The 25,478-nt window shown below is 37.8% G+C and overlaps 1 protein-coding gene and 1 pseudogene across 5 annotated transcripts; both read left to right on the forward strand.

Moving 5' to 3' along the window:
• Positions 1-5: 5 nt before the first annotated feature.
• MASTL (microtubule associated serine/threonine kinase like) lies at positions 6-23,655 on the forward strand. 5 transcript variants are annotated; one of them, XM_069547267.1, is made up of 12 exons: positions 6-305; positions 5,605-5,742; positions 7,584-7,723; positions 8,416-8,504; positions 10,273-10,379; positions 10,564-10,714; positions 12,447-12,619; positions 13,565-14,710; positions 15,751-15,892; positions 19,256-19,369; positions 19,473-19,574; positions 22,476-23,655. In XM_069547267.1, exons 1-12 carry the CDS (start codon positions 120-122, stop codon positions 22,631-22,633), a joined length of 2,646 nt encoding a protein of 881 aa, XP_069403368.1. In that variant the 5' UTR covers positions 6-119; the 3' UTR covers positions 22,634-23,655. The 5 variants fall into 5 exon arrangements, with proteins under 5 accessions (XP_069403368.1, XP_069403369.1, XP_069403370.1 ...); XM_069547268.1 differs by having other exon boundaries at positions 15,754-15,892; XM_069547269.1 differs by lacking the exon at positions 19,256-19,369.
• On the forward strand, positions 77-3,345 carry LOC138417370 (chromobox protein homolog 3 pseudogene; annotated as a pseudogene).
• Positions 23,656-25,478: the final 1,823 nt, after the last annotated feature.

Genomic DNA, 25,478 nt, shown 5'->3' on the forward strand with positions numbered 1-25,478 from the left:
GTGACATCACTGATACGTGCTGCGTGGGCGGAGCCTCACTTTGAACCTGGTTGGCGGGAGTTGCGGCTCCGGAAGGGGCCTTGGCCGGTGATAGAGCCTTGCATCCGGGGTGGACTGCGATGGAGCCCACCGTGGGCGGTGAGATGGAGAGTGGAGATGGCGCGGCAACAGGAGAGTGCGTGAATAGGATCCCGGTGCCAAGACCTCCCTCCATTGAGGAGTTCACCATAGTGAAGCCTATTAGCCGCGGCGCCTTTGGGAAGGTGTATCTGGGGCAGAAAGGCAACAGGTTGTATGCGGTGAAGGTAAGAGTCGAGGATTAAAGAAAGCTAAAGAGGCTGGTCCTTCGGCCCTCCTTCCCGCCCCCTGAACTGGGCAGGCTCCAGGGCCGCTGGAGCGGCTAGACTGGATGCCTGGCTCGCTGAAGCCTCCGGGCCCCGCGAGATGATTTCTTACTTGAGGTGACAGCGCGGGCAAGTCGCTGTTGCCTCTGCCCCGCCCTTCTGTTCCCACCGGGTAAACCTTAGAAGATCTAGGACTTCTGAACCGTTTTTACTAATTTGGGCTTTACCAGGATTAAAGTTGAAACTTTAAATTAGGAATAGTTATTTCCAAATTATATTTTAACTACCAATTTGATGTAGATTCATTTCTATTTTTGTTGAGGCGTAATTGACATACCAATTTCAGATGTACAACTTAACGATTCAGTGTCTATGTGGTGAAATGATCATCATCATAAGTCTAGTTAACCATGATGAAACAGCTGCATATTTTTTTCTTGTGATGAGAACTTTATCTTAGCATTCAAATATATAATGCAATATTGTTAACTATAGTAAGCATGCTGTGATATAGATGAACTTTTGACCTGTATAACCAAAAGATATCATTAAACAAACCCCATTTTTCAAGGCTTTCATTACAAATCTGGAATGTAATTTTATTTAAAGACTAAGCTGAAATATTTCTAAATCACTCCTTTATCCTTACAGTAGCATGTGCTGTGCTTAGTCGCTCAGTCCTGTCCAACTCTTTGCAACCACATGGACTGTAGCCCTCCAGGCACCTTTGCCCATGGGGATTCTCCAGGTAAGAATACTGGAGTGGGTTGCCATGCCCTCCTCCAGGGGATCTTTGCAACCCAGGGATGGAACCGGGGTCTCCTGCAGTGCAGGTGGATTCTTTACCAGCTGAGCTACCCGAGAAGCCCAACAGTAGTATGTATCATTCCAAAGCATTCAAGAGCTCAGAGTATTCGAAGCTGTTGAGGCCACTGTTGATTCTCATCTACTCCCGTAGCTTCAAATTAGTCACATCTCAGGAATGAGTGATAGTAATAAAGGAGAAGCTAGTAGTGGTACTGATGTGGTTTCAACTTCCTGTTGGACATTGCTGCGTGAATACCTAGCAAGTACCTCAAAATTGTACTTGCCCAGCTTTGAACATGGTCCTCTCCACCTAACCACCTCCCGGATTTCTTCTCTCCCTGTAATAACACCACCATCATTCAGGCTAGGAACTTGAGTCTTTTTAACTTTCCTCTACTGCATCTGTATATCCTCTCTCTCAACTCTGCCTGTCAATTCTGTCTCATTCATTTTTAGTACCCTTTTCATTCCATTCTCAAGTTTGCCCAAATACAGACTTGATTTTTTCTTCCTTTTTTTTCTTAAAGTACAACTTAGTTTTTAGTAAATCAAAGATTGAGTAACCATTAACACATTACAATTTTAGAAAATTTCCAGTACCTGAAAACTACCTCTCTTGGTTATCTGCAGTGTCTCCCCACTTAGCCACAAGTAACTTTCCATCTCTATTGGTTTGTCTTTCTGGACATTCCATATTAATAGAATCATAGAATACATGGTCTTTTGCATCCAACTTTCTTCACTTCCTTCACATGTTTTTGAGGTTCCTCAGGCCTTCATTGGGCTTCCCTGTGGCTCAGCTGGTGAAAAAAAAAAAAAAAAATCCTCCTGCAATGTGGGAGACGTGGGTTTGATCCCTGGGTTGGAAAGATCCCCTGGAGAAGGGAAAGGCTACCCACTCCAGTATTCTGGCCTGGAGAATTCCATGGGCTGTATAGTCCATGGCGTCACAAACAGTCAGACAGAACTGAGCCAGCTTCACTTTCACTTTCTCTTTAGCCGCCCCTCCTTCAAACTTTTCCTAACCTTTCAGACCCACCCTACTGAAATTAATTCTCCATCACTTCATATTCCAAAGATTTTTTTGCTTTTCCTTCTGTTTACTAAGCAGTCATTATTAGCTGTTGAAATGAAAATGCCAGTATATTTTTTCATAAGTATTTATGAATATCCACTTTGTGTAGGATATGGATACAGTGGTGAACAAAAACAAATATGCCTTCATGAAGCTTCCAGTCTAGTGGAATGATAAGGAAATCATGTTTTAGACTGGCTTTGTCAATTTTCCTCATTTTTCTTATGGGAAGGCTCTACAGCTGGAATTTACAGTGTACTGATGATTTTATTAAATGCTTTAATGAATCTTTGGAAGAAATATGCCTTTTTTTCTTTGTAATCTTCCTGAGAATTGATCTCAGTGTTACTAACTATTCAGTTTAGTGCTCCAATTTTAACATAGATTATAATTTTGCTTCCCTACCAATTACCTTGAGACTTAAAAAGAGTAATTAGTTGTTTTCTGTAACACAGCATCTGACACTGAAGTGTCAGTAAACTCTAACCATTTTTAAGAATTTCTCCAGGAGATACTGCAGACCCAGGATCCAGAGAAGCTCAGAGGTGGTGAATAATAGCTCTTCAAGTCTGCAATAAAAAATGGCCTCCAATAAAACTACATTGCAAAAAAATGGGAAAGAAACAAATTGGAAAGAGTAAAAAAAGTTGAAGAGGCGGAACCTGAAGAATTTGGACTGCTGTGTTGTGAATGGGAAGGTGGAGTATTTCCTGAAGTGGAAGGGTTTACAGATGCAGAGAATACTTGGAAACCTGAGGAAAATTTAGATTGTCCAGAGTTAATTGAAGCAATTCTTAATTCTCAAAAAGCTGGTAAAGAAAAAGATGGAACAAAAAGAAAATCTTTGTCTGACAGTGAATCTGATGATAGCAAATCAAAGAAGAAAAGAGATGCTTCTGATAAACCAAGAGGTTTTGCCAGAGGTCTTGATCCAGAATGAATAATTGGTGCCACGAGCAGCAGTGAAGAATTAATGTTTCTCATGAAATGGAAGGATTCCGATGAGGCTGACTTGGTGCTGGCAAAAGAGGCAAATGTGAAGTGTCCTCAAATTTTAATTGTAATTTTTATGAAGAGAGACTAATTTGGCATTCTTGTCCAGAAGATGAGACTCAATAATTGTTTGCATTGATTTTTATGCATATATATATATATATATATATATATATAATGTGGGTCTTGGTTTTTTGATTTATTAGTGTGAAGAAATAACTACATACTAATGAAAATCAGGTTTGATATGTTTGTTTTGAAGTAGTATTGGGGAAGTTACATTGGGTTTTTTTTTGTTTTTTTTTTGTTCTGTAGCACTAGCTGCTTTGAACAAATAAAAGCTTTCTATAGTTGCTTCCTTCAGCAGAAAATAATTTGATACCATAGTATATTATTTCCTCAGCATTAGAGAACAGCTTTTCTAAATGTTGGGGGAGATCTCCATAGTCATTACTTAATCAAAATTTAGAATTTGCATTTCACTCATATATGCCTAAGGATCATTCTAAGTTTTTTGTATGTGTATACATAAAATACATATGTAAATTGTTTGGGAGCTTTTTTTGTTGTGCTGGTTTTTGTTTTGGTAAATAGATTTAAACAACAGCTTTTCATAACCATGGATAAGCCCATGTTTCTGGAATTCCATCATTTTGAGCAATATAAGAAATCCCTTCAACTTAAAACTTAAGTCTTAACCTTTCAAATTAAATAGTTTTGTAATTAATTAGGTAAAATAAGCAATTTAAGTTAGGTAATTTTTTAAAGCATCCTATCAGAATCTGTATCCACATCTGCATATAAATCTGCATATAAATGCAGAAACCCTGGAAGGAAAATTCTTATCACTGTCAACAACCTCCCCAACCAAATTAAAAAAGTAGAAAAATTCTGGTATGTTTTAAATAGCAAAGCAAAACTTAGTAAAGTGGACACTTGATGGTTCCTTTTGGTGAACCATTGTTTTACAAGAAAGTGAAGTCTCTTTGCTATATTTAGGAAAGGTTGTGATATATGGAATGTCTCAGATTTGTACATGGAAACCTAATCAAATAGTTTTCAAATACTGGCAATTTACGACATACAGGAATATGCCCTACAGAAATATGTCCATAGGGCATATGGGATCTTAGTTCCCTGACTAGGGATAGAACCCAGGTTCCCTGCAGTGGAAGGGCAGAATCGTAACCACTGGACTACCAGGGTTGTGTAAACACATGTCCTATCCTATAGTGCTTCCTGTGTTTTAGCTGGTCCCGGTCTGTGAAGCGGACTCCCTGGTAGCTCAGTCATTAAAGAATCTGCCTGCAGTGCAGGAGACCTGGGTTGGATCTCTGAGTCAGGAAGATCCCCTGGAAAAGGAAATGGCAACCCAGTCCAGTATTCTTGCCTGGAGAATCTCATGGACAGGGGAGCCTGGTGAGCTACAGTCCATGGGGTCGCATGAGTCACAACTAAAGCGACTCAGCGACTCAGCACAGGAATAAATGAGTGAACAAACTTTTCTAATCTACACTTGACCTGCATGTTTTTTCAGACCTTACCCCAACCCATTCCTTACATGAAGGGCTCAATTTTCTCAGTATTTGGGGTTACTAGTTGAGCAGAAGCCAAGAAAAACAACTTTGTAGTGATCAGAATGTTATTCAACTGTATATTATTTACTTTATTGTAAATACTGGTGAACAGTGCTCAATAGTTTTATATTCCTAAAAGAAAAAAAAAAAGAATTTTTCCAGGGGGAAAAAAGTACATTCTTTCTCTATTTCCATCCATCAAGGAACCAAAAAAAATTTTTTTGATGGATTGGCCAATTATTTCTCTTTGCCTACATTCCTGATTAAGTGAAAGTCTCTCAGTCGTGTCCGAGTCTTTGCGACCCCATGGTCTGTACAGTCCATGAGATCTCCAACCCAGAATACTGGAGTGGGTAGCTAGTCCTTTCTCCAGAGGATCTTCCCAACCTGGGGATTGAACCCAGGTCTCCCGAATTGCGAGCGGATTCTTTACCAGCTGAGCTACAGTCCTGATTATCTGGGAGCATATTAGGAACATTGCTATCTTATGACTTGTAAGAACAGCAGAACAGAATTTATTTTCTACTTATTGGTAGGGTAGATGGGGAGCATTTGCTTACATCTTTTTCCTTCTCAAAAGGGATGTGATACTTGTACCACTTGATACCAAGATGAGAGGTTCTGTGTTAAAGAAGGTTTTATTTTCACTAGCTGTTTTCCTGGCAGGGTTTCCTCCTGGCAGTGTGAGGGCCAAACAACATGTCCATGCTTTCTCTCTGGTTGTTTTCACGATGGGAACTTGGAAACCTGAGACCACTCTGTGATAGAAAATAAAACCATGTGTCTGTTGTCACATTATGTACTACAGGTTGTCAAAAAGGCAGACATGATCAACAAAAATATGACTCATCAAGTACAAGCTGAGAGGGACGCGCTGGCCCTAAGCAAAAGTCCTTTCATTGTCCATTTGTACTATTCCCTGCAGTCAGCAAACAATGTCTACTTGGTGAGTAAATGACATGTTTTTCTTCATTCAGGAACCACTAAACCCAGTGATTTAAGAATTACTGTCTTTAGGTTCAGTGTACTTAGGTTTGAATTCCAGCTGTTGAACTTACTAGCTTTATGACCTTGGCCAAGTTACCTTACCGGTTCTATTTGTTAAGGTTCTTCAGGGGAAAAGAACAATAGGGTGTCTGTGTCTGTGTCTGTGTGTGTATGTAGAAAGAGGGATTTACTTTAGGGAATTGTCCTTCATGGTTGTGGCAGTGGCAAGTCCAAAATCTCTGGGGTAAGCTGACAGGCTATAGACCCAGCGAAGAGTTGATGTTGCAGCACAAGCCCAAAGGCAGTGAAGAGGCAGAATTCCCTCTTTGGAGGAGAAAGACACGACCCCTCAACCTTTTTTCTCTCCAGGCCTTCAGCTGATTGGATAAGGCTCTCCCACATGATGGAGGATAATCAGCTTTTATGCAGACTCTAATGGTTGAGATGTTTATCTCATGTAAAAAATACCTTAACAGCAACATTTAGATTGTTTGACCAAATACCTGGGTGCCCTGGCTTAGCCAATTTGATGCATAAAATGAACCATCATGCCTCAGTTTTCCCATCTGCAAGGTGGGGATAACAATAGTACCTACCTCAAAGGTTGTTATGAAATTCCAATAGGTTGATATAAACCTTGTAGAACAGTGTGTGGCACATAGTGCTAAAAATATTTCCTAAGTAAAGGGTGCATAATAGAAATATTATATAACGTTTGATGTATAATAAGGAAAAGATATTAGGAAGTAGTGGATTTGGGATCTATGTACTTAGCAAGTTGCTTGCTTTTCACTGAACATGGCAGCTTGCACTCTTTTAATTCTAATGAGGAATTTGGGTAGGGGACAGGAAGAGGTGAGGATGACAGGTATTTTGACTTCCAAGTTCCAGAGGTTCATGAGGAAATAATCAGATGTTGTGAAAGACCATCCTGTGCCCCACTCCCAGTCCCACCCCCTCTCCAGCAAATAAAAAGAAGAAAAATTACTCCAAATTAAAGGAGACTAAAGACATATTATAACTAAATCCTGTGCATGGTCCTGGCCTGGGAATGAGGGACCAGGAGAGAGGCCGTCAGGAACAATATGGAATTATCAGAGAAATTTGAATACAGACTAAACAACAGGTAATAGCATTCTTTTAGCATTAAATTCCATGCATTTTATTACACTGTAGTTATAGACGATGTCCTTGATAAAGCATTTGTTAAAAGAATGTCCTTGTTAGTAGAAACATGATGAAGAATTCAGTGGTACACTCATAATTTGAAAAATAAAGAGAAAGCAAAAGAATTCTGTGGTGACATATGCCCTCTTCAACTTTATTCTCGAATTATTCAGCCAAAATTTTAAAGATTAATACCAGTTGCTAATGTTGCCTTATTTAAAGTATTTTATTTGAATAAAAATACATGCACATAATGTATTTATGTTAATGTTGTTAATATATTTATTATGCAACATAATCATGTTAATGATTAGCATAAATAAGTATTGTTATATATGTGTAGAGGAAGAAAGCAGATGTGGCAAAGTGCTAATGATGGGTGAAAATAGATGAAGAGTACATGAGAAATTATTCTGTTCTTCATACCTTTTTCGTAAGGCTGAACAGTTTAATTTAAATTTTTAAAAATGTATGGTAGCATGAACAAACCTGGTATTGATGTGTACTCAGTGACACCAAGAAAATGTCTGTTACAGAACCATGCTAAAATGTATAATCATTAATGCTCAAATAAGACATTTTTAAGTAGTCATATTGGTTTTATTTTACAGTATTTCTGTTTCGTTTTGACAGGTAATGGAGTATCTCATTGGTGGAGATGTCAAGTCCCTTCTACATATCTATGGCTATTTTGATGAAGAGATGGCCGTGAAATATATATCTGAAGTTGCATTGGCTCTAGACTACCTTCATAGACATGGAATCATTCACAGGTAATGACTGACTTTTCTCCAAACTATTACTTAAGCACAAGTAATCAAATTATGTATTTACTGTTTGAGTCTTAGATATTTGCATAACCGCCAATATATGGGTTATCTTAAATTTAGTAGTAATTTGTGCGAATTTACAAATGCCATCAACTCTCTCATCTCCCTGTGTGTTTGAATGTGTTGCTTTGTCCATGGATATCCCATTTTATTGTGGAGAATATTGGCTCTTTCTTCCGCTCTTTTAGCTGTACATCATGCAAAAGTACCATAGTTTATAATCCCAGCTGATTTACAGTGCTTTGCTGTGTTCAGAGAAAGGTTAAGTGACTCTTTTTGATTAAGGCTTAATCTCACACTCTCTTAATCTCACAGAAAGAGGTAAATATGATTTGACCTGGTTTGAGGTTTATTTTACCTAATGAAATGTATTTTAATAGAATATCTAGTGAATAATGTCAAAGATAATCTAGCATTAGTTAACTCTTGTATATTCAGATATTCAGATTTTAGTTTGCTTTTTTTTGTTTGTTTGTTTGCTTTTGAGAGTTCTTTTCTGTACTTTCAAAGCCACCAATGAGAGACAATAAATAGGATTTGATTCTTCTTTAACTTTCTGGGTTTTTTTGCTGGAAATTTTAAAATCAACACTAGCTCTTTTTCAGTTATCTGCTCTTTGTCTTTTTTATGTGCAGGGATTTGAAGCCAGACAATATGCTTATTTCTAATGAAGGTCATATTAAACTAACAGATTTTGGCCTTTCCAAAGTTACTTTAAATAGAGGTAAGAAACATAGCAAGTAAGTACCTTTTTAAAAGTCCAACACATTTTAGACACTAATATTTCATTAGTTTATATTGTTTTCTGTTAGTTAAAAATGAATAAAATGGTTTTGGGGTGTGTACCCAGCAGAAGAATTGCTGGATCATATAAACCAAATTCTATTTTTTAATTTTTTGAGAAACTTCCACTGTATTTTTCATAGTGGTTACACAGTTTTACATTTTACAGTTGACCAGCAGTGCACAAGAGTTCCAATTTCTCCACATTCTTTCCAGTACTTCTTATTTTGTTTTTTAATAGTGGTCATCCTCACGGGTATAAGTTAATATTTCATTGTAGTTTGGATTTGCATTTTCCTATTGGTTACTTATGTTAAGTATCTTTTCATAAGCCTCTTGGCCATTTGTATATCTTCTTTAGAGAAATCCAAGACTTTTATCCACTATTTTAATTAGATTACTTGGGGTTTTTTTTGTTACTGAGTTGTATTTGTCTCTATATTCTGTATATGAACCCCTTATTAGATAAATAATTTACAGATATTTCTCCCATTCAGTAGGTTGTCTTTTCATTCTGTTGCTTGTTTCCTTCGATATTCTGAAGTTGTGAGGTTTGATATAGTCCCATTTGTCTATTTTTTCCTTTTTCCTGTACTTTCAAAGTCATAACCAAGAAATCATTGTTGTAGCATTTTTTAAATTTGTACAATATATTTTAAGAAGTTTATTGTAGTTCCTACAAGCTTCCCTTGTAGCTCAGTCAGTAAAGAATCTGCCTGCAGTGCAGGAGACCCGGGTTCAAACCCTGAGTTGGGAAGATCCCCTGGAGAAGGAAATGGCAAACCACTCCAGTATCCTTGCCTGGAAAATATCATGGACAGTGGAGCCTGGTGGGCTGCAGTCCATGGGCTCGCAAAGAGTCGGGCATGACTGAGCAACTAATACTTACTTACTTACTTACTTACAGTTTCATCAGTGTGAGGTATAAGTGAAATTTAAATTCAAACTTTCGACCTACATTTTAAAGTCTTACACCACATACAAAGCGTTACACTTCTCTACTATTTTTGATATCTAAAGAAAATTGTACAATATTATGTGTGAGTGTTGAATCATTTTACAGTGTTACACATTGAAAGCTGATAAAAATCTGCATTAGTTTCTATCTTGCTTACATAGTAAATTAACATGAGTGTTCCATAATTTATATTAATTCCTAAATTGATTCTGCTGTTGTTTAGTCACTCAGACTCTGTTATTGAAATTTATTTTGTATTCTTAGTACATTGATGCCTTTCTTAACTTTTTTTTTTTTTACCACCTCCTTTTCTAATGCTTTATTTACCAAGAATTATTTTGTTGGCAGTTAGGTAACACTCTTGTATTTCTCTCTCTTTTTTTAAAATTTACTATTTATTTATTTTTACCTTTTGACCCCTTTCATCCATTTCTTCCAACCCTTAATCCCACCTCTGGCAAGCACAAATCAATTCTCTGTATCTATGAGCTTGATTTTTCATTGTGTTTTTTTAAATTCTATATATAGAGAAAGCATATGTTATTTGTCTTTCTCTTGTCTGGTTAGTTCTACATGTTAACTGTATGGCATGATGGTTTTCCTGGCTGTGTTTGTCTTGCGCAAGACAACTTTGTAGTTGATGTTAATAATGTGGAAAGTGGGGCAAAGTCCAGAGCAAATAATTGTTGACTTTAGTCAATGACAGTTGAAGTTTTTAAAGAATATCATATACTTTTTTTTCCATACATAGATATCAACATGATGGATATTCTTACAACACCATCCATGGCAAAACCTAGACAGGATTATTCGAGAACCCCAGGACAAGTATTATCTCTCATCAGCTCTTTGGGATTTGTAAGTACTCGATAAGAAAAAAACTCACATGATAGGCCCTAACATGATTGCCATTTACATGATTTAGCATGTTGCATTACTTCAGCAGTTCATCTACCTAGATGGCATAACAGTCTATGCGTTTAGGTGGTGTTTTTGTGACAACAAATCGTAGCATCTGTTTTTGTCTTCCTCTTTTTCATAGCACACACCAGTTGCAGAAGAAAATCACAACTCTGCAAATGTTCTTTCGACTCACGTATCTGAAACATCACCACTTTCTCAAGGACTAACTTGTCCTATGTCCGTAGATCAAAAGGACATTACTCCTTATTCTAGCAAGCTACTAAAATCATGTGAGTATAAAAGAAAGGGTAGTATATTCCATTAAATGTGCCCTTGAGGAACAAAGTATTTTACAATTTTAAAATTCTGAGTATCAATAATTTTGAAACGCAGACATTCAGATAGCCTGTGGATTTCCTCTGTTTTGTCATGTAAGTGCCATTTCTGAGAGGGGTTATTGCAGATCTTTGTTGTTGCTCTTGGCTGCACTGGGTCTTCATTGTTATGCGCAGGCTTTCTCTGGTTGCAGGGAGCTGGGGCTACTCTGTAGTTGAGGTGTGTGGGCTTCTCACTGCGGTGGCTTTTCTTGTTGCCAAGCACAGGCTCTAGAGCCTTCGCTTAGTTGCTCCACAGCTTGTGGGACCTTCCTGGACCAGGGATCGAACTGGTGTACCGTCCATTGCAAGGTGGATTCCTAACCACTGGACCACCAGGGAAGTCCCTGTTGCAGATCTTTACATCAACAAAATGAAATGTCAAGCTAATTTTTCAATTAGCTGCAACACTGTAATGATCATTGGGTGAATTTCACTGTATTAAGTCTGTGGAAATCTTGGTGGTGGTGAAGTCGCTCAGTTGTGTCCGACTCTTCGCGACCCCATGGACTTCTCCATCCATGGGATTCTCCAGGCAAGAATACTGGAGTGGATTGCCATTTCCTTCTCCAGGGGATCTTCCCAACCCAGGGATCGAACCCGGGTCTCCCACATTGGAGGCAGACGCTTTAACTTCTGAGCCACCAGGGAAGCCCAATTGGAGAAGATATAGTAATACTGTGTGCCTTTATAAAATGATTTCTAAAAGGTTCTGAAATTAAAGTCAAGATGATATAGCTTTAGTATTATACAATAAAAGACAAAAGTCAAAAGTAAAGGAAGCAAGTGGAAAATCTGTATAGCACTTAACCTCACCCTCTAACTTATCAACAGTGGACAGTTTAGTTCTGTGCATGCGTATTTTCTTCATCTTAGAAATGTGAATAATGATCCTCTAAAGAGTAATTAGTGTTCGTTGTTTTCATAGATGCTACTTTGTTGTGAATTTGGTCCTCAATTCTGTATATATCTTGGATGGATAGATAGACCGAAAGGAAGAATTGCCTCCTTTTTACAAATGAGAACAAAAGAGTCTCACTTTAAGTTCAGGAGCAAAAAGTTTTAGCATCATTAGTTGTTTATCAGATACAGGAACTTGTATTATATAGATGGTGCTGCTTTCTGGCACTGGCTCACACTTAGCAAAGTCACTATTATTTCTTTTACCCAGTAGTATAAAGAAGTCCCTATGGATGTATATAATTCCACACTGGTAAGCATGTAAACCTCAACATTAAAATAAAGCACTGGTTTTAATTAAATACAAATTGAATTAAGTAAGAGTAGTCACATTCCAGCCTTTTAGCACATCCAGATTTAGCCCATCAGTATTGAACCTTCATCGAGAAAAGTTTCAAATTGGATAATAGATATTCAAAATGAATTTTCTCCTAATTATAAATTTGCTCCCTGTCCTGATTTCTGCTTTATAAATATTGAGAGTTTTGTCTATTAACTTTCAGAACAGTACTTGTTTGTCAGAACAGCCTGAAGCCATCCTTGTAGATGAGATAATGTTTACATAGAAACAGTCCTGATACGAAATATTCACTTCCTGCTTAACCCAGTTGCCTGTAAAGATTCAGGATCCGCAGGGAAGTAGGGAAGATGTGGCATAAGTAAGCCTCGGTGTCTCTCTTCCCCACAGGTCCTGAAATGGTTGCCTCCCACCCCGGGATGCCTGTGAAGTGTCTAACTTCCCACCTCCTCCAGTCTAGGAAGAGGCTGGCAACATCCAGCACCAGCAGTCCGTCCCATACCTTCATATCCAGCATGGACTCCGAGTGCCACAGCAGTCCCAGATGGGAAAAGGATTGCCAGGTCAGAGGGCCACTCACCTTACCCAGAACCAACTGTGTGTAATAATAGAAACACTTGACACCTTTTCATACAAGTTCTGTAAGGGCATGAAACTGTTATGTGAACAGCAGTGAAGATACTCTCCATTTTCCGGTATGTTCTGTCAAGTTCTTTTGCAGCATTTCATTTCTCATTCAAATGTGAAATTATTCTTGTTCACTATATGAGATTACAATTTTTTTTAATTTTTTTTTAAATTTATGTTTTGGTCATACTGTGAGGCATGTGGGGGGTCTTAGTTCCCCAACCAGGGATCAAACTCATGATCCCTATATTGGAAGCATGGAGTCTTAACCACTGGTTCACAAGGAAGTCCTCCAGTTTTTAATTTTTGCAGTATATTAATGGTAAATGTTTGGCTTCTAGGCATCTAGATGGAATTCTTTTTTAAAATTCTCTACCCTAACACAGACATTAGATTGTTGAGTTCTTTTAACCTTTGTCTTATTTTATAACTTATACTACCTCCTTCTATAACTGTTTACTGCCCATTTATCATTTAATGGAATGGTAACTCTTCTGAATCAGAAATAACTTCTAGACCACAAGGGTGATACAGATGTGTCTTTAAAAGTATCTATTCTAAGGAGATTGCTTGCCAAGTGAATAGATACTAAAAGTCATTTTACTTAATTTATGTATTCTATTCTGGGCTTTTAAAAGCTATTAAAGCTGAGAGGAACTAACAATATGATAACCTTTCCTATATAGGATGCAGATAAAATGTTAGATTAGAATTATATTGATAACCAAAGGAAAAAATCTTTCCACTTGAGAAAATAAATTGGGCTCTATTTGCTCCTTAGTCTCAGCAATATGATTTTCTTCATTACAGTGGCTAAGTCCTAATCACTAGGCCACCAAGGAAGTCCCCTGATTTTTTAATTGTTTTTTCCTCCCTCTTAGGAAAGTGACGATGCAGCAGGCTCTACGATGATGAGTTGGAATACAGTTGAAAAGCCTTTATGCACAAAATCTGTAGATGTCATGGAGACCAAAAGTTTGAATGAAAGGGATCTTGAGTTAGCTCTTTCTCCCATTCACAACAGCAGTGTCGTTCCTGCCACTGGAAACTCTTATGTTAACCTTGCTAAAAAATGTTCTTCAGGGGAAGTTTCTTGGGAAGCAAGAGAACTAGATGTAAATAATATCAACATGACTGCTGACACAAGCCAGTCTTGTTTCCATGAGTCAAATCAGTGGGCTGTGAATTCTGGTGGGATGACTGAAGAGCACGTTGGGAAAAGAAGTTGTAAAAGAATTTTCGAATTAGTTGACTCCAGTCCTCGTCAGGGAATTATACCAAATAAAAAAAGTTGCTTTGAGTATGAGTGTAGTAATGAAATGAGAGATTGTTATGCAACTCAAAGGACAGGCTTAACATTTGAAGTCCAGGACCTTAAGCGGTTGGTATACAGAGATCAGCAAAATGACTGTGTGAATAAGGAGAATGTGGGCAATTCTTTTACTGATAAACACCAAACCCCAGAAAAACCACCTGTCCCAATGATAGAAAAAAACCTTATGTGTGAGCTGGATGACGATTGTGACAAGAATAGTAAGAAGGACTACTTAAGTTCTAGTTTCCTGTGTTCTGATGGTGATAGAACTCCTAAAAGTATTCACATGGACTCTGATTCATCTTTTCCTGGAATTTCCATCATGGAAAGTCCATTAGGAGGGCAGTCTTTAGATCTAGATAAAAACATCAAAGAATCCTCTTTGGAAGAATCAAATATTGAAGACCTACTTCCTGTATCACCCAGCTGCCAAGAAAGTACCTTGCCAAAAGGTGTTGAGTGCCCTACCATCCAAGACAGCAACCAAAAAATGTTGGCTCCTTCTTCAGAGGTCTTAAAACCATTAACCTCTAAAAGAAATGCTGTGGCATTTCGGAGTTTTAACAGTCACATTAATGCTTCCAATAGCTCCGAACCTTCTAAGATGAGCGTCACTTCTTTAGATATGATGGATATTTCGTGTGCCTATAGTGGGTCATATCCCACGGCTATCACCCCTACTCAGAAAGAAAGATCCTACATGCCATATCAGGTATGTTACCACTGGACACTCCATGCTGTATCAGGTATGTTATCACTTGCTAATGTGTGGTCCTTTAGATTTTAGAAAAATAAACTATGACACTGGACTATATAATAATCAAATGGTTTTGTTCTGCTTATTGGGAATCTGTGGCTCTGTGGAGGTTTTACAGAAAGGTGAAGCCGGTAGCAGTATTTAGCATTTTTAATTCCAGTGCCTCCTTCATTTGTATTGTCCTGCATACTTTCACATATTTACATTTCACATGTTTACATATTGACAATCACATTTTCACTTGATCACGTAACTCTGAGATACAAAATAAAATAAAATCCATCTACTTTACTGCCTTCTAAGGACATATTAGATGATCTCTTTTCTTTGTAAAGGAGAGTTGAAAAATAAAATATTTTTTTTTTCCTCTAAACTGTTATCTTTTAAAACCCAAAGTTTCTGTTTTTTTCTTCCTTTGGAGAGACATCTTAATATAGAAAGTGCACACCTGGAATGTAGGGTTACAAGACTTGAGTTTGCTATTTAGAGCTTAGTGAGGGACTTAAAAATTCTTACCTTCAGAGCCTGTGTCTGCCACCTGTCCTGGTCCAACAGAGTCCTTGTGAGACAACAAAATATCTTAAAAACATAAATGCCAGTTGGCACCAAAGGTTATTTGCATATAGTTCTATCCTATGCATTGTCCTAATAATTCAATCATTTTTCAGCTGTAGCCTCCCTCCAGGACACTTTGTAAGCTTGTATTGATCCATCCTATCAAGAAATTTTTCTCATGGATTTTTTTCATTGTTTCTTGCATATCCAGATCTTATTGAAATAACTGGTATTATAATGCTAAGCAATTGAATTGCATTATTATCATTAGGATTTTTTAAGTAAGACTTTTCATAATTAGTTCTGAGACCATTTCCAAAGCTGATCAAGGACTTGACTATTTTTCATGCCCAGCAGCCTAGCTTTTCTTTGGTGTAAGCATTTCTGTTCACTGTGAAAGGAATGAAGGTATTTATTGTGCCTTAAACTCTTGAAATTAGCAGACCCCAAATCAGGTCAAATCAGAAACTCCATACCGAACTCCAAAGAGTGTGAGAAGAGGGGCAGCCCCAGTGGATGACGGGCGAATCCTGGGAACACCAGACTACCTCGCACCCGAGCTGCTGTTAGCCAGGGCCCATGGTAAGGCGCACGCGTCTTGAATTTTTGAAGTATCTATCATTATAGTTTCTTTTGAGATAAGTTGTGTTAAATTTCTTTAGAACTTAGAGTGCCTAAGGTAAAATAAGATGAGATCGTGCAGTACTCTTTTTCTCACATGCATGGTGTTTATTATAGTAAATAAACTATAAACCATTCATCCTGAGCCTGCTGGTTTAGTCTCAGTGACCCAGAGAAGCCCCACCTTCCACCCCCTCTACTGTCTTTGTTCTAAATGTCTTCCCAGGTCTATTCTTGTCTGGTTTCAGGAATACAAAATTAGTCCTGCACTTCCGTTCAGTCTGCAGATGCCTCTTCCTGTTCAGAGCCTGCACTCACTATATCCTCACCAGAGGGGTCCAGCCAGAGAGGAACCATCCCTCAAAAAGCAACACAGAAATAAAAGTTCCTCTGGGCACTTAACTAGTTTTTGGGCATTTTCCCTTTTGCTAAGTCACAGCTTTCCTAGCTCATTTCCTATATTACCATTTATACATTTTCTCAAATCAATACATTATGAATGGAAACCTCAGATGGCAAGGTTTACTTGATAAAATCTTGCCACTCTTTTAGTGGGACATCTATTTATCATAGCTAGCTAGTGAAATGTTCTAAAATTTTTATTTCCCATAAAAGTAACTTGACACATAGTTTTTAAAATAAATAATAGAGAGCAATTTATCATTTTAAAGACAACAATAACAATTCCCTGCTCTCTAACTACTAAGGGGACTTAGGGACCCCAGCCTGAGTTTCCATAGCTGCTTATTTTAATACATATGTCTGTTTCAGCTCTCTTATATTTGTAGTAAAATTACCTGAATTATTGCTCCCAGAGTAGGCTGTTTTCTACTTGGGAAAAGCTCTCTTCTTCATCTTTTATCACTTGTATCAGGCACACTGCCTGGCTTCTAGTTCAATAAATGACATAAAAATGAACTTACAGCTTTCAAACAATGTACCTAATTCCTGTTTTCTTACATGCAGGATTTCTGACTTCAGGTGAGTGAATTTCTCCATAAAGGAACGTGGCAAAGCACATTTATCTGAACAGTCAAAGTCTAACTAGATCACATTGCATGAAAAATTTTTCTTAATTTCAGCTCACTTATGAAATACAAAATGAGCTTCCCAGGTGGCGCTGGTGGTAATGAACCCAGCTGCCAGTGCAGGAGATATAAGAGATCCCTGGGTTCAAACCCTGGGTCGCGAAGATCCTCTGGAGAAGGGCACGACAACCCACTCCAGTATTCTTGCCTGGAGAATCCCGTAGACAGAGAATTCTGGTGGCCTACAATCCATGGGGTCATAAAGAGTCAGACATGACTGAAGCAACTTGGCATGCACACAGCGTGTACATGTTTCTCTTTATCCCATGAAATACAAAAATGAACTGTCTTCTGAGCAAGAAGACATCCAGAGAGATTGCTCTTCTCTGTGAAAACAAGTGTCAGCATGTGGAATTCTTTTTATTACAACTGAAGAAATAGGCTTGATAAAAATATTAAAGTTAATAGCTACAAAAGGGCTTGAATTTTCTAAGCCTTCCATTCCATTATTATTGGAAAATAGAGAGGAATTAACAGTATTAACATACAAATTACAGACATGGATTTTAAACTAGAGAGCCAGTCATGTAAAACAACTCTGTTCTAGCTATTTATAATTGATAATATGATTTATCACAATACATGATCTTTTTAGACTCTGACTCACATGTATGGGTATGTATGACATATCCATGGAGAAGTCATGTATGTTTCTGACATGAGTACATTTTGGCTGAGCTGGGAAAAGGGTCCTAATTTCTAACCTAAGTAAAATAAAACGCAGGGTTTTTCCTGATTTCCTCCTACTTTCCTGTATTTGGTTATCTGATCTGTTGAAATAATTCTTTCTCAGTGCTGCTTAAAAGGCCTACTAATGGAGGTGGTTTGTATGTTTTTATAGTGATTACAATAGAGATAGAAGCCTGTAGACTGTACCTTGTGTTTCATAGGAAAAATGGGATCATATGGCTTGCAAATAGAAAGGTATTCCAAATGCATGCGATTATTTTTTCTAATGGCAGATTCCACAATGCTTTCCTATTGTTTTTTGTTTTGGAGGCTTTTTTGTTTGTTTCTCTACTTGTTTTAAAATGAAATGGTATTTGCTTAACCGCAGTAGTGAATTTTGTGAAACTGACTTTAAAGAGTTAATTTTCAGACAAATTTAGTTCTAGACTAGAATCTCAACTCTTAAGTTTATATTGAAGTTAATCATTTTTGGACTGAAATAAACTTTTGCTTAGGAAACATTTTGTTCGTTCGTAGACATAACTAAGCAAAAGTACAAACCAGATTATAAGGTCTTGTTTAAAATAAACATCTAAAAAAAAATCTTTGTAGGGAATGCCCTGGTGGTCTAGTGGTTAGGACTTGGTGCTTTCACTGACAAAGCCTGGGTTCAGTCTCTGATTGGGGAACTAAGATCCCACAAGCCTCATGACATAGCCCAAAAAATAAAAATAAAAAAACATCTTTGTATAGAAATGATGCTTTCATTGAAGGTTTTATTTAGAAATCAGTTTTACCTACTTATTAAGACTTATCATCTAATTCCCTCCTCAAGCTATAGTCTAAATGTTTTTTGTTAAACTAATTTGTCCCCCTCGGTCCTTAAAAAGAGTAAAGCAACATTAAAACACCCTGTAAGTAATGCTTCCCTAGTCACCAGGTTATCCTCCAGTTAGCATTAATATTACTACCTCATCTCATTCCTTTGTAAAACAAGTAGATACAGAATCATCCGAATGTTATTATTTCCTGGTCTGAAACTGAGGAGTACTCTAATTTTAAAGAATACCTTTTAGATTAAATGCATTTCTTCGTTGTGTTTTAGGATTTAGCACAAATAAGTCTCCAGAATATTGGAAGTAATTAATAAATGGCAAAAGATAACTTTTAACTTTTTTTTTTTAATAGCCACGTTAGTTGTTAATCTAAACTTCTATATTCAGGACTTCCCTGGAGGTCCAGGGGTTAAGACTCTGCACTTCCAAATGCAGGGGGTACAGGTTAAATCCCTGCCTGGGGAACTAGGATACTGCATGCCACATGGTATAGCAAAAAAATTTTTTTTAATAAATAAAAATAACAAAACTTCTATTTTCCAAGAAAAGAATTACCACACTGCCTAAAGGAAGGTAATTTGGGGTTTTATACCTTAAAGAGCCAGAGGAAAACCTTAGGAAGTAAGTCTTTGGGCCTTCATTGTACCCAGATAAAAACATATTAATGTCTTAGTTGATCAAACAATTGTAGAAAATGCTTGCAAGTTCAGCTGCTTCCTCTTAAATTCCAGGTCCTGCAGTAGACTGGTGGGCCCTTGGAGTTTGCTTGTTTGAGTTCCTAACAGGAATTCCCCCTTTCAATGATGAAACACCACAACAAGTATTCCAGAATATTCTGAAAAGAGGTGATTCTTTTTCTCCTATCTATGAAGATAGATTCATTTATCTCATTTATCCCTGTGTATTGTTCCTTTGACCAATGATGAACATGTTAATTTGTATTTGTAGATATCCCTTGGCCTGAAGGTGAAGAAAAGTTATCTGATAATGCTCAAAGTGCGGTGGACATACTTTTAACCATTGACGATACAAAGAGAGCAGGGATGAAAGGTAAGGTTTGGTGTTAGTCACCTAACCTTGGTGACTTTTACCCTTGATTTGCTTCAGGGATGAATGTTAATAACATCAAGTTCTAATATAATACTGCTGATAATCTGACAGCTAAACTCAGTTGATTTTAAACTTTCAGTTTATTTTTGCCTTCTCAGTATTCATTGATACATTTGTCCTTATTCAGAACATTAAAATTCAGTGCAATCAGGTTGCAGTCTTGAATTTTATTACTCTCAAGCAGGTTCTCAAAACAGTCTCATCTTGTCAATGTCTAGAGCCTGATAAAGTTAACCATCAACCAATATAGGAAACCAATACAGGAAGTTTTAGTCAAAACTTCCTGTTCTGTGATTTCTTACTGCTTCATTTCTGACATCATTATTGATTAACAAGTATTTTTATGTACTCTGGCTCCTTGTTGTATTATCTTCACAGCTAAGATGCCTCAAAGAAGACAACATGGGCTCATCGTGACCCATTCAAAGGTTTTTTTCCAGTGCTGGAAACTCGAATTAATTTTAAACTCCAATTTTGAAACTCCAGTAAATCTCATTAGCAGTTGCCTTAAAATTCTTTTTGTCACAAGGTATAGATAGAGACAGTTAAGCACTTATGTCTCAAAATACACTTCCATGTGAAGTACGATATATTAGGAAAATGGACTTTTAGTAGTATGTCATTTGTATCAGCTTCTAGTTTTCCCTCTAATCAGATCAGCAAACCCTATAGAGTGACTTCTAGGTGTCAGTGTTGTTATTTGAGGCACTGGAGGTTGTAACCTAGGGATGAACCAGACTGAAACTCCTGTGCTTAAGTTCTAGAACTACATTCTAGTGAAAAGACAAGAAGCAGACAAATGCAATCATAACGCCATCCAGTGGTAACTACACAAAGAGAGAAAGCAGAGAGGGTACAAAGTGAAGGCAAGAGATTTATTTTTTAGACTGGATAGTCACGAAGATTTCTGACAAGTGGAATTTGAGCAAAAACCAGTGTAAAGTGAGGATGCAGACATTTGAAAATTGAGCTCTGAAAATTGCTTTAAGGGACTTCCCTGGTGGTCCAGTGGTTAAGCCTCCAAGCTTCCACTACAGGGGCCACGGGTTCAGTCCCTGGTTGGGGAACTAAGATCCTGCATGCCACACAGTGTGACCAAAAAAAATAGTAATAATGAAAATTAAGAATTGCTTTAGAGCAACAGTTCTCCTCTGGAATGAGTTTGCTCCCCAGAGGACATTTGGTGTTGTCTGGAGATATTTCTGGGTTGTCACAGCAGTTGGGGTCGTCTAGTAGGTAGAGGCCACGGGTTCACTCAGCATTCTACAATGCTCAAGGCAGTCCCTACAACAGAAAGTTGTCTGGTCCCAAATGTCAATCATAACAAAGTTATGAAACCGTTGTTTAGAAAATGGCTGCACTGCACTGTATTTGCTTAGCACATTCTTACCAGACCTCAGATACTGTTCATTTGTTCCATGAATAGTTTACCTAGTGAAGCAGATAGGGTTATTCTTCAGTTTAGTTAATCTTAACCTAGATTAGAATTCCTTTGCAGATGCAGCATAAATACAGAAATACAGTGAGAGAATCGTGAAACATCATATCACATCCAATACTACAAGTAACTCTAAAGTAACCGATGCTCAGTTATTTATTTTAAACAGTTGAGACAAGTTCCCTAAATGTGAAATACTGTTGCTATTTTATCCTTTTTCCTACCAGTCTTTTAGTTTATGGTAAATCCAACATATACACATACTGTCTTTCCAACCCACTAGCCCCAGCAATGGCAACCCACTCCAGTGTTCTTGCCTGGAGAATCCCAGGGATGGGGGAGCCTGGTGGGCTTCCGTCTATGGGGTCACACAGAGTTGGACATGACAAGCGACTTAGCAGCAGCAGCAGCCCCAGCACAGACACACGATTCCCTACTGTCTGCATAGTCATCTTCTGATATTTTCCTTAAATTTGATTGCTTTTTTGGTTTGCATACTGCCTTAATTGACACTTCTTTTTTTTTTGCCATCTTTACTGTTGCCTGATGAAGTGAATAGTTGAGGAGAGGGGAGCTATGTCTACCAACTGAATACCTGTGTGACCAAAAAAGCAAATTCTTATTTTAGTCGACAGAAGAAAAATGTAGTGAAGATGTGATTTTGTAAGTGGAAGCCATAGACTCGGATGTGGCCATGCTGCTGGGTGGCCGGTGTGTTGTAGAGATGCAAGTTGGCGAAATCAAAGAACCGGGAAGAGAAAGAATGTGTCGGTAGTGTCATTGGTGTGTATGCTGAAAGTATCAGGAAGGATAAGGATGGAGCACAGGGAAGACAGCGTGGGAGTGGAGGACGAGCTTCCTGCTGAAGTTATGTAGGCGGGCGATGCTGAGCTCCAAGCAGTCAGCAAGGCCTTGAAATAAGAAGTGGGGCATTGATCACTTAAGATCAGTGATGGGGGAACAGGAAGTAGCCCAGGCTCCCTTATCTGATGAAGTCTGGGATTCTTCCAGCAGGTACAGGCAGTGAGAAAGATAGGCTCCTGTTAAGGCCAGTCATCATTCACTCTTTGGACCAATTCAGACAAGGCACCTGCCGTATGCCAGGCGATACACAGAATAAAATAGCATGTGCTGTTGGGAAGTGTGTGGTTGAAGAGAGCGATGTTTTTAAAATGTCTGTGAAACAGGCATAGTAAACCAATATTACTATGGTTTACTATAGTAATAGCAAGGTCCATGTGAGACAGTCTCTCCTCGATGCCTATAAAATATTGAGTTAGCCAAGAAGTTCATTTGGGTTTTTCATACCATCTGATGGGAAACCCAAATGAACTTTTTGGCCAACCCAATAGTACTTTGGTAATGGTGTCATAATATTGTTTTGTTTGCTATTTTTTCCCAAGAGCTGAAACATCATCCTCTCTTCAGTGGTGTGGACTGGGAAAATCTACAGCATCAAAAAATGCCTTTCATACCCCAACCAGATGACGAAACAGATACATCTTATTTTGAAGCCAGGAATAATGCTCAGCACCTGACTGTATCTGGATTTAGCCTTTAGCTTTAATCTATTAAATTTTTCCCTTTAATCTAACCTTGCCTTATAGCATGAGCTAGCGTAATTACATACACCTTAGTACTAGATTGATCTAAGCGGGAAAGAATATTTAACCTGGATCAGTGAGCTTTTCACTGTGTGTTACAGCTTCCTCAGCATTAAAAAGGCTATCAGGAATGTAATCAGTAATTTATCTTAATCCCAGAGTTGTAAATAGATCTTCAAAGCTTTTTTCATCTTATTTATTTTGTTATTGCACTTTATAAAAATTAATGCTTCAGTAAAACTATTAGAAACATGACCTCTTTAGAGAAAGAGTAAGCCTCGAGGTTGATTTTCTTTCTCATCTATTCATGTCGGTCTACCATTCATTTGGTGTTAATACAACAAAACATTACAATATAGTTTTATTTTATTGTAATTCATCTGTACTTGATTGCCTGCAAAAGCTGTAGACTTGAGGGCAGTCATGTAAAGCTATCACTGTGACCTCAAAAATGCAACTAGAAAGTTCCTTCACTCAGTACTATAACTCCTTTTGGAAATGGGAAATAAAAGGGTTAGGGTTTTGCCTCACTTTGCTATGAATAAATGCAGTTTTGTTGCACTGGCTGCTCCTGGTGCTTTCTCTACAATACAGATTACTTTAAAATAGTAGTAGAAAGCTTAGGTGAGATATACTGTAGCAATTTTAACAGCTTGTTCAAGTTTAACAAAAAACATGATGGTTTACATTCTAAAATAATTCGTTTAAAACATATGCAGCACTACCAGCATAGCCTGATTCTTTTTTTAAAGAATAACTTACTTTTGCTTAATAAATATAATTGTAACATACTTTGATACATTCTCTGTCAACATCACTCTTTTCAATATAGATACACTAAGATTCAGCTTCACAAGTCATATCTTAAATTCATTGAGGTTTTCTGCATACTTACCCACCAAGAGAAAAATTCAAATTTAAATGTACCATGTGTAAATTTTCTGTTAATATATTAAATACTGTTGCTCATTTTGCAAAATGGCTTGAGTGTTTTTACTTTCTATCAGCATCCTGTTATTAATGTAGTTGACAAAGATTAAAACTGTTTAGAACTGTTGCAGCGAAAGAGACACTATAATAATCGATGGCATGTAATTCAATCCATGATTTAATGGTTTTACTGAGCTTGTTCTAGCAATGACTACTCAGGTTTAATCCGCCTAATTGTCACCTTTTCTAACAATAATATGTTCAAAATACAGTTGTTAAAACTTTGTTTAATGTAAATTACATCTTTCCCTTAAATTAGGTAAAAGCTAAGATTATCCTCCCATGGAATTTTCAAGTAGTAGAAAAAATAGTGGTTTTGGAATCAAGCACAAATGGTTTAAACCACTGCTCTGTCACAGTAAAAAGCTGTAGGTGCGTTAAACTCTGATCATCTGCCTGTGTTGTGTAGAAAGGAAAGGAGCTTCCCAGGACACCAGTCTTCCCAGGAACTTGAAACATTACTGAAAGATCAGGGGAGATGTGCAGTGAACCTAATTCCAATGCAGGAGAAGTGCCCGTAAGTTGAAAAGTTAAGGAAAGTTTGCCGTTACAGCCCTCGCAGATGCAGCAATGGCCACCTGGAATTCTGCATCCTGTAATGGGTGTCTGCTGGGACCAAGTTATTTACTATCTAAACTTAAACCTCTAGGGATTCCCAGTGGCTCAGCAGTAAAGGACCTGTCTGCCAATGCAAGGGATGTAGGAGACACAGTTTGATCCCTGAGCGGGGAAGATCCCCTGGAGAAGGGCATGGCAACCCACTCCAGTATTCTTGCCTGGAGAATCCCATGGACAGAGGATCCTGGTGGGCTACAGTCCATGGGGTCGCAGAGAGTCAGACATGATTGAAGTGACTTAGCACGCATGCAAACCTTTAAGACACCTGTCGAGATGTTCTGGGTTCAGATACTCATTAAGCAAAAACTTGAAACAACAAGAATGAAAAAAAAATGGAAGTGTTTTGACAACTGTGTGGATGTGTGTGTCTTTAAAGAACACAGACTGCTCTGCCAGTAGAAATCTATGTGTCCATTACTATGTATAATTTTCATTAATTAAGAATAATTTTCTCCCCACTTCTACTAATTATTAAATACAGAAAATGCATTTACTTTGGTGTACCTTTGTCAGAATCAAATAACACGAAGTACATAAATACCAAGTACAGACTCAAATAACACATTAAGTACATTAAATGGTGTTTAATAAATGATCACTATGGCCCTAAGAACCCTACTACTCAGAATATTTGTCTTAATTTGGGGTTTGGGAAATAGTCGCTGTATAAAACTCTGCTATTATTCTCCACAACATCTTGAAGACCGTTTTCAGGTCTGATCACTCTTATTTGTCAGTTTGTCTTATTTTTAACCAGTTACAAACAGACTCAGAGTCCAAAAAACTGCAAATATTTACCGTTTCTACCTGGCCTCCTTTCAGTTAATACCATGCCAGCCGTGTGTGGGTCATTCTTCTAACTGTGGAAAGTGGATGGGTCAGGGCAACGTTTAAAGGAGGGAGACTGAACAGAAGGCTACTGGACCAGCCCATCTGGATTCAAGACAATTTTCGTGGTAGAATCAATAGGACTTACTGATGGCTGGGATGAGAAGGGTGAAAGGATAGGAGTTCTGAGCTTGTTTATTACACAGCAGCATTGTAGCCGATAACTTTCTGGTACATACCAAGTTATATAACACAGTGACATTTCAGACAAAGGAAAAAGCATACTGCAAGCATCCAAAGAGAAAGAAAAAAGACTGGTAAGAGATAATAGAAGATACATATATTGGTTTCTGCCTCTTATTCCCA

This window comes from Ovis canadensis, chromosome 13 (genome assembly GCF_042477335.2).
Source record: "Ovis canadensis isolate MfBH-ARS-UI-01 breed Bighorn chromosome 13, ARS-UI_OviCan_v2, whole genome shotgun sequence".
NCBI lineage: Eukaryota > Metazoa > Chordata > Mammalia > Artiodactyla > Bovidae > Ovis > Ovis canadensis.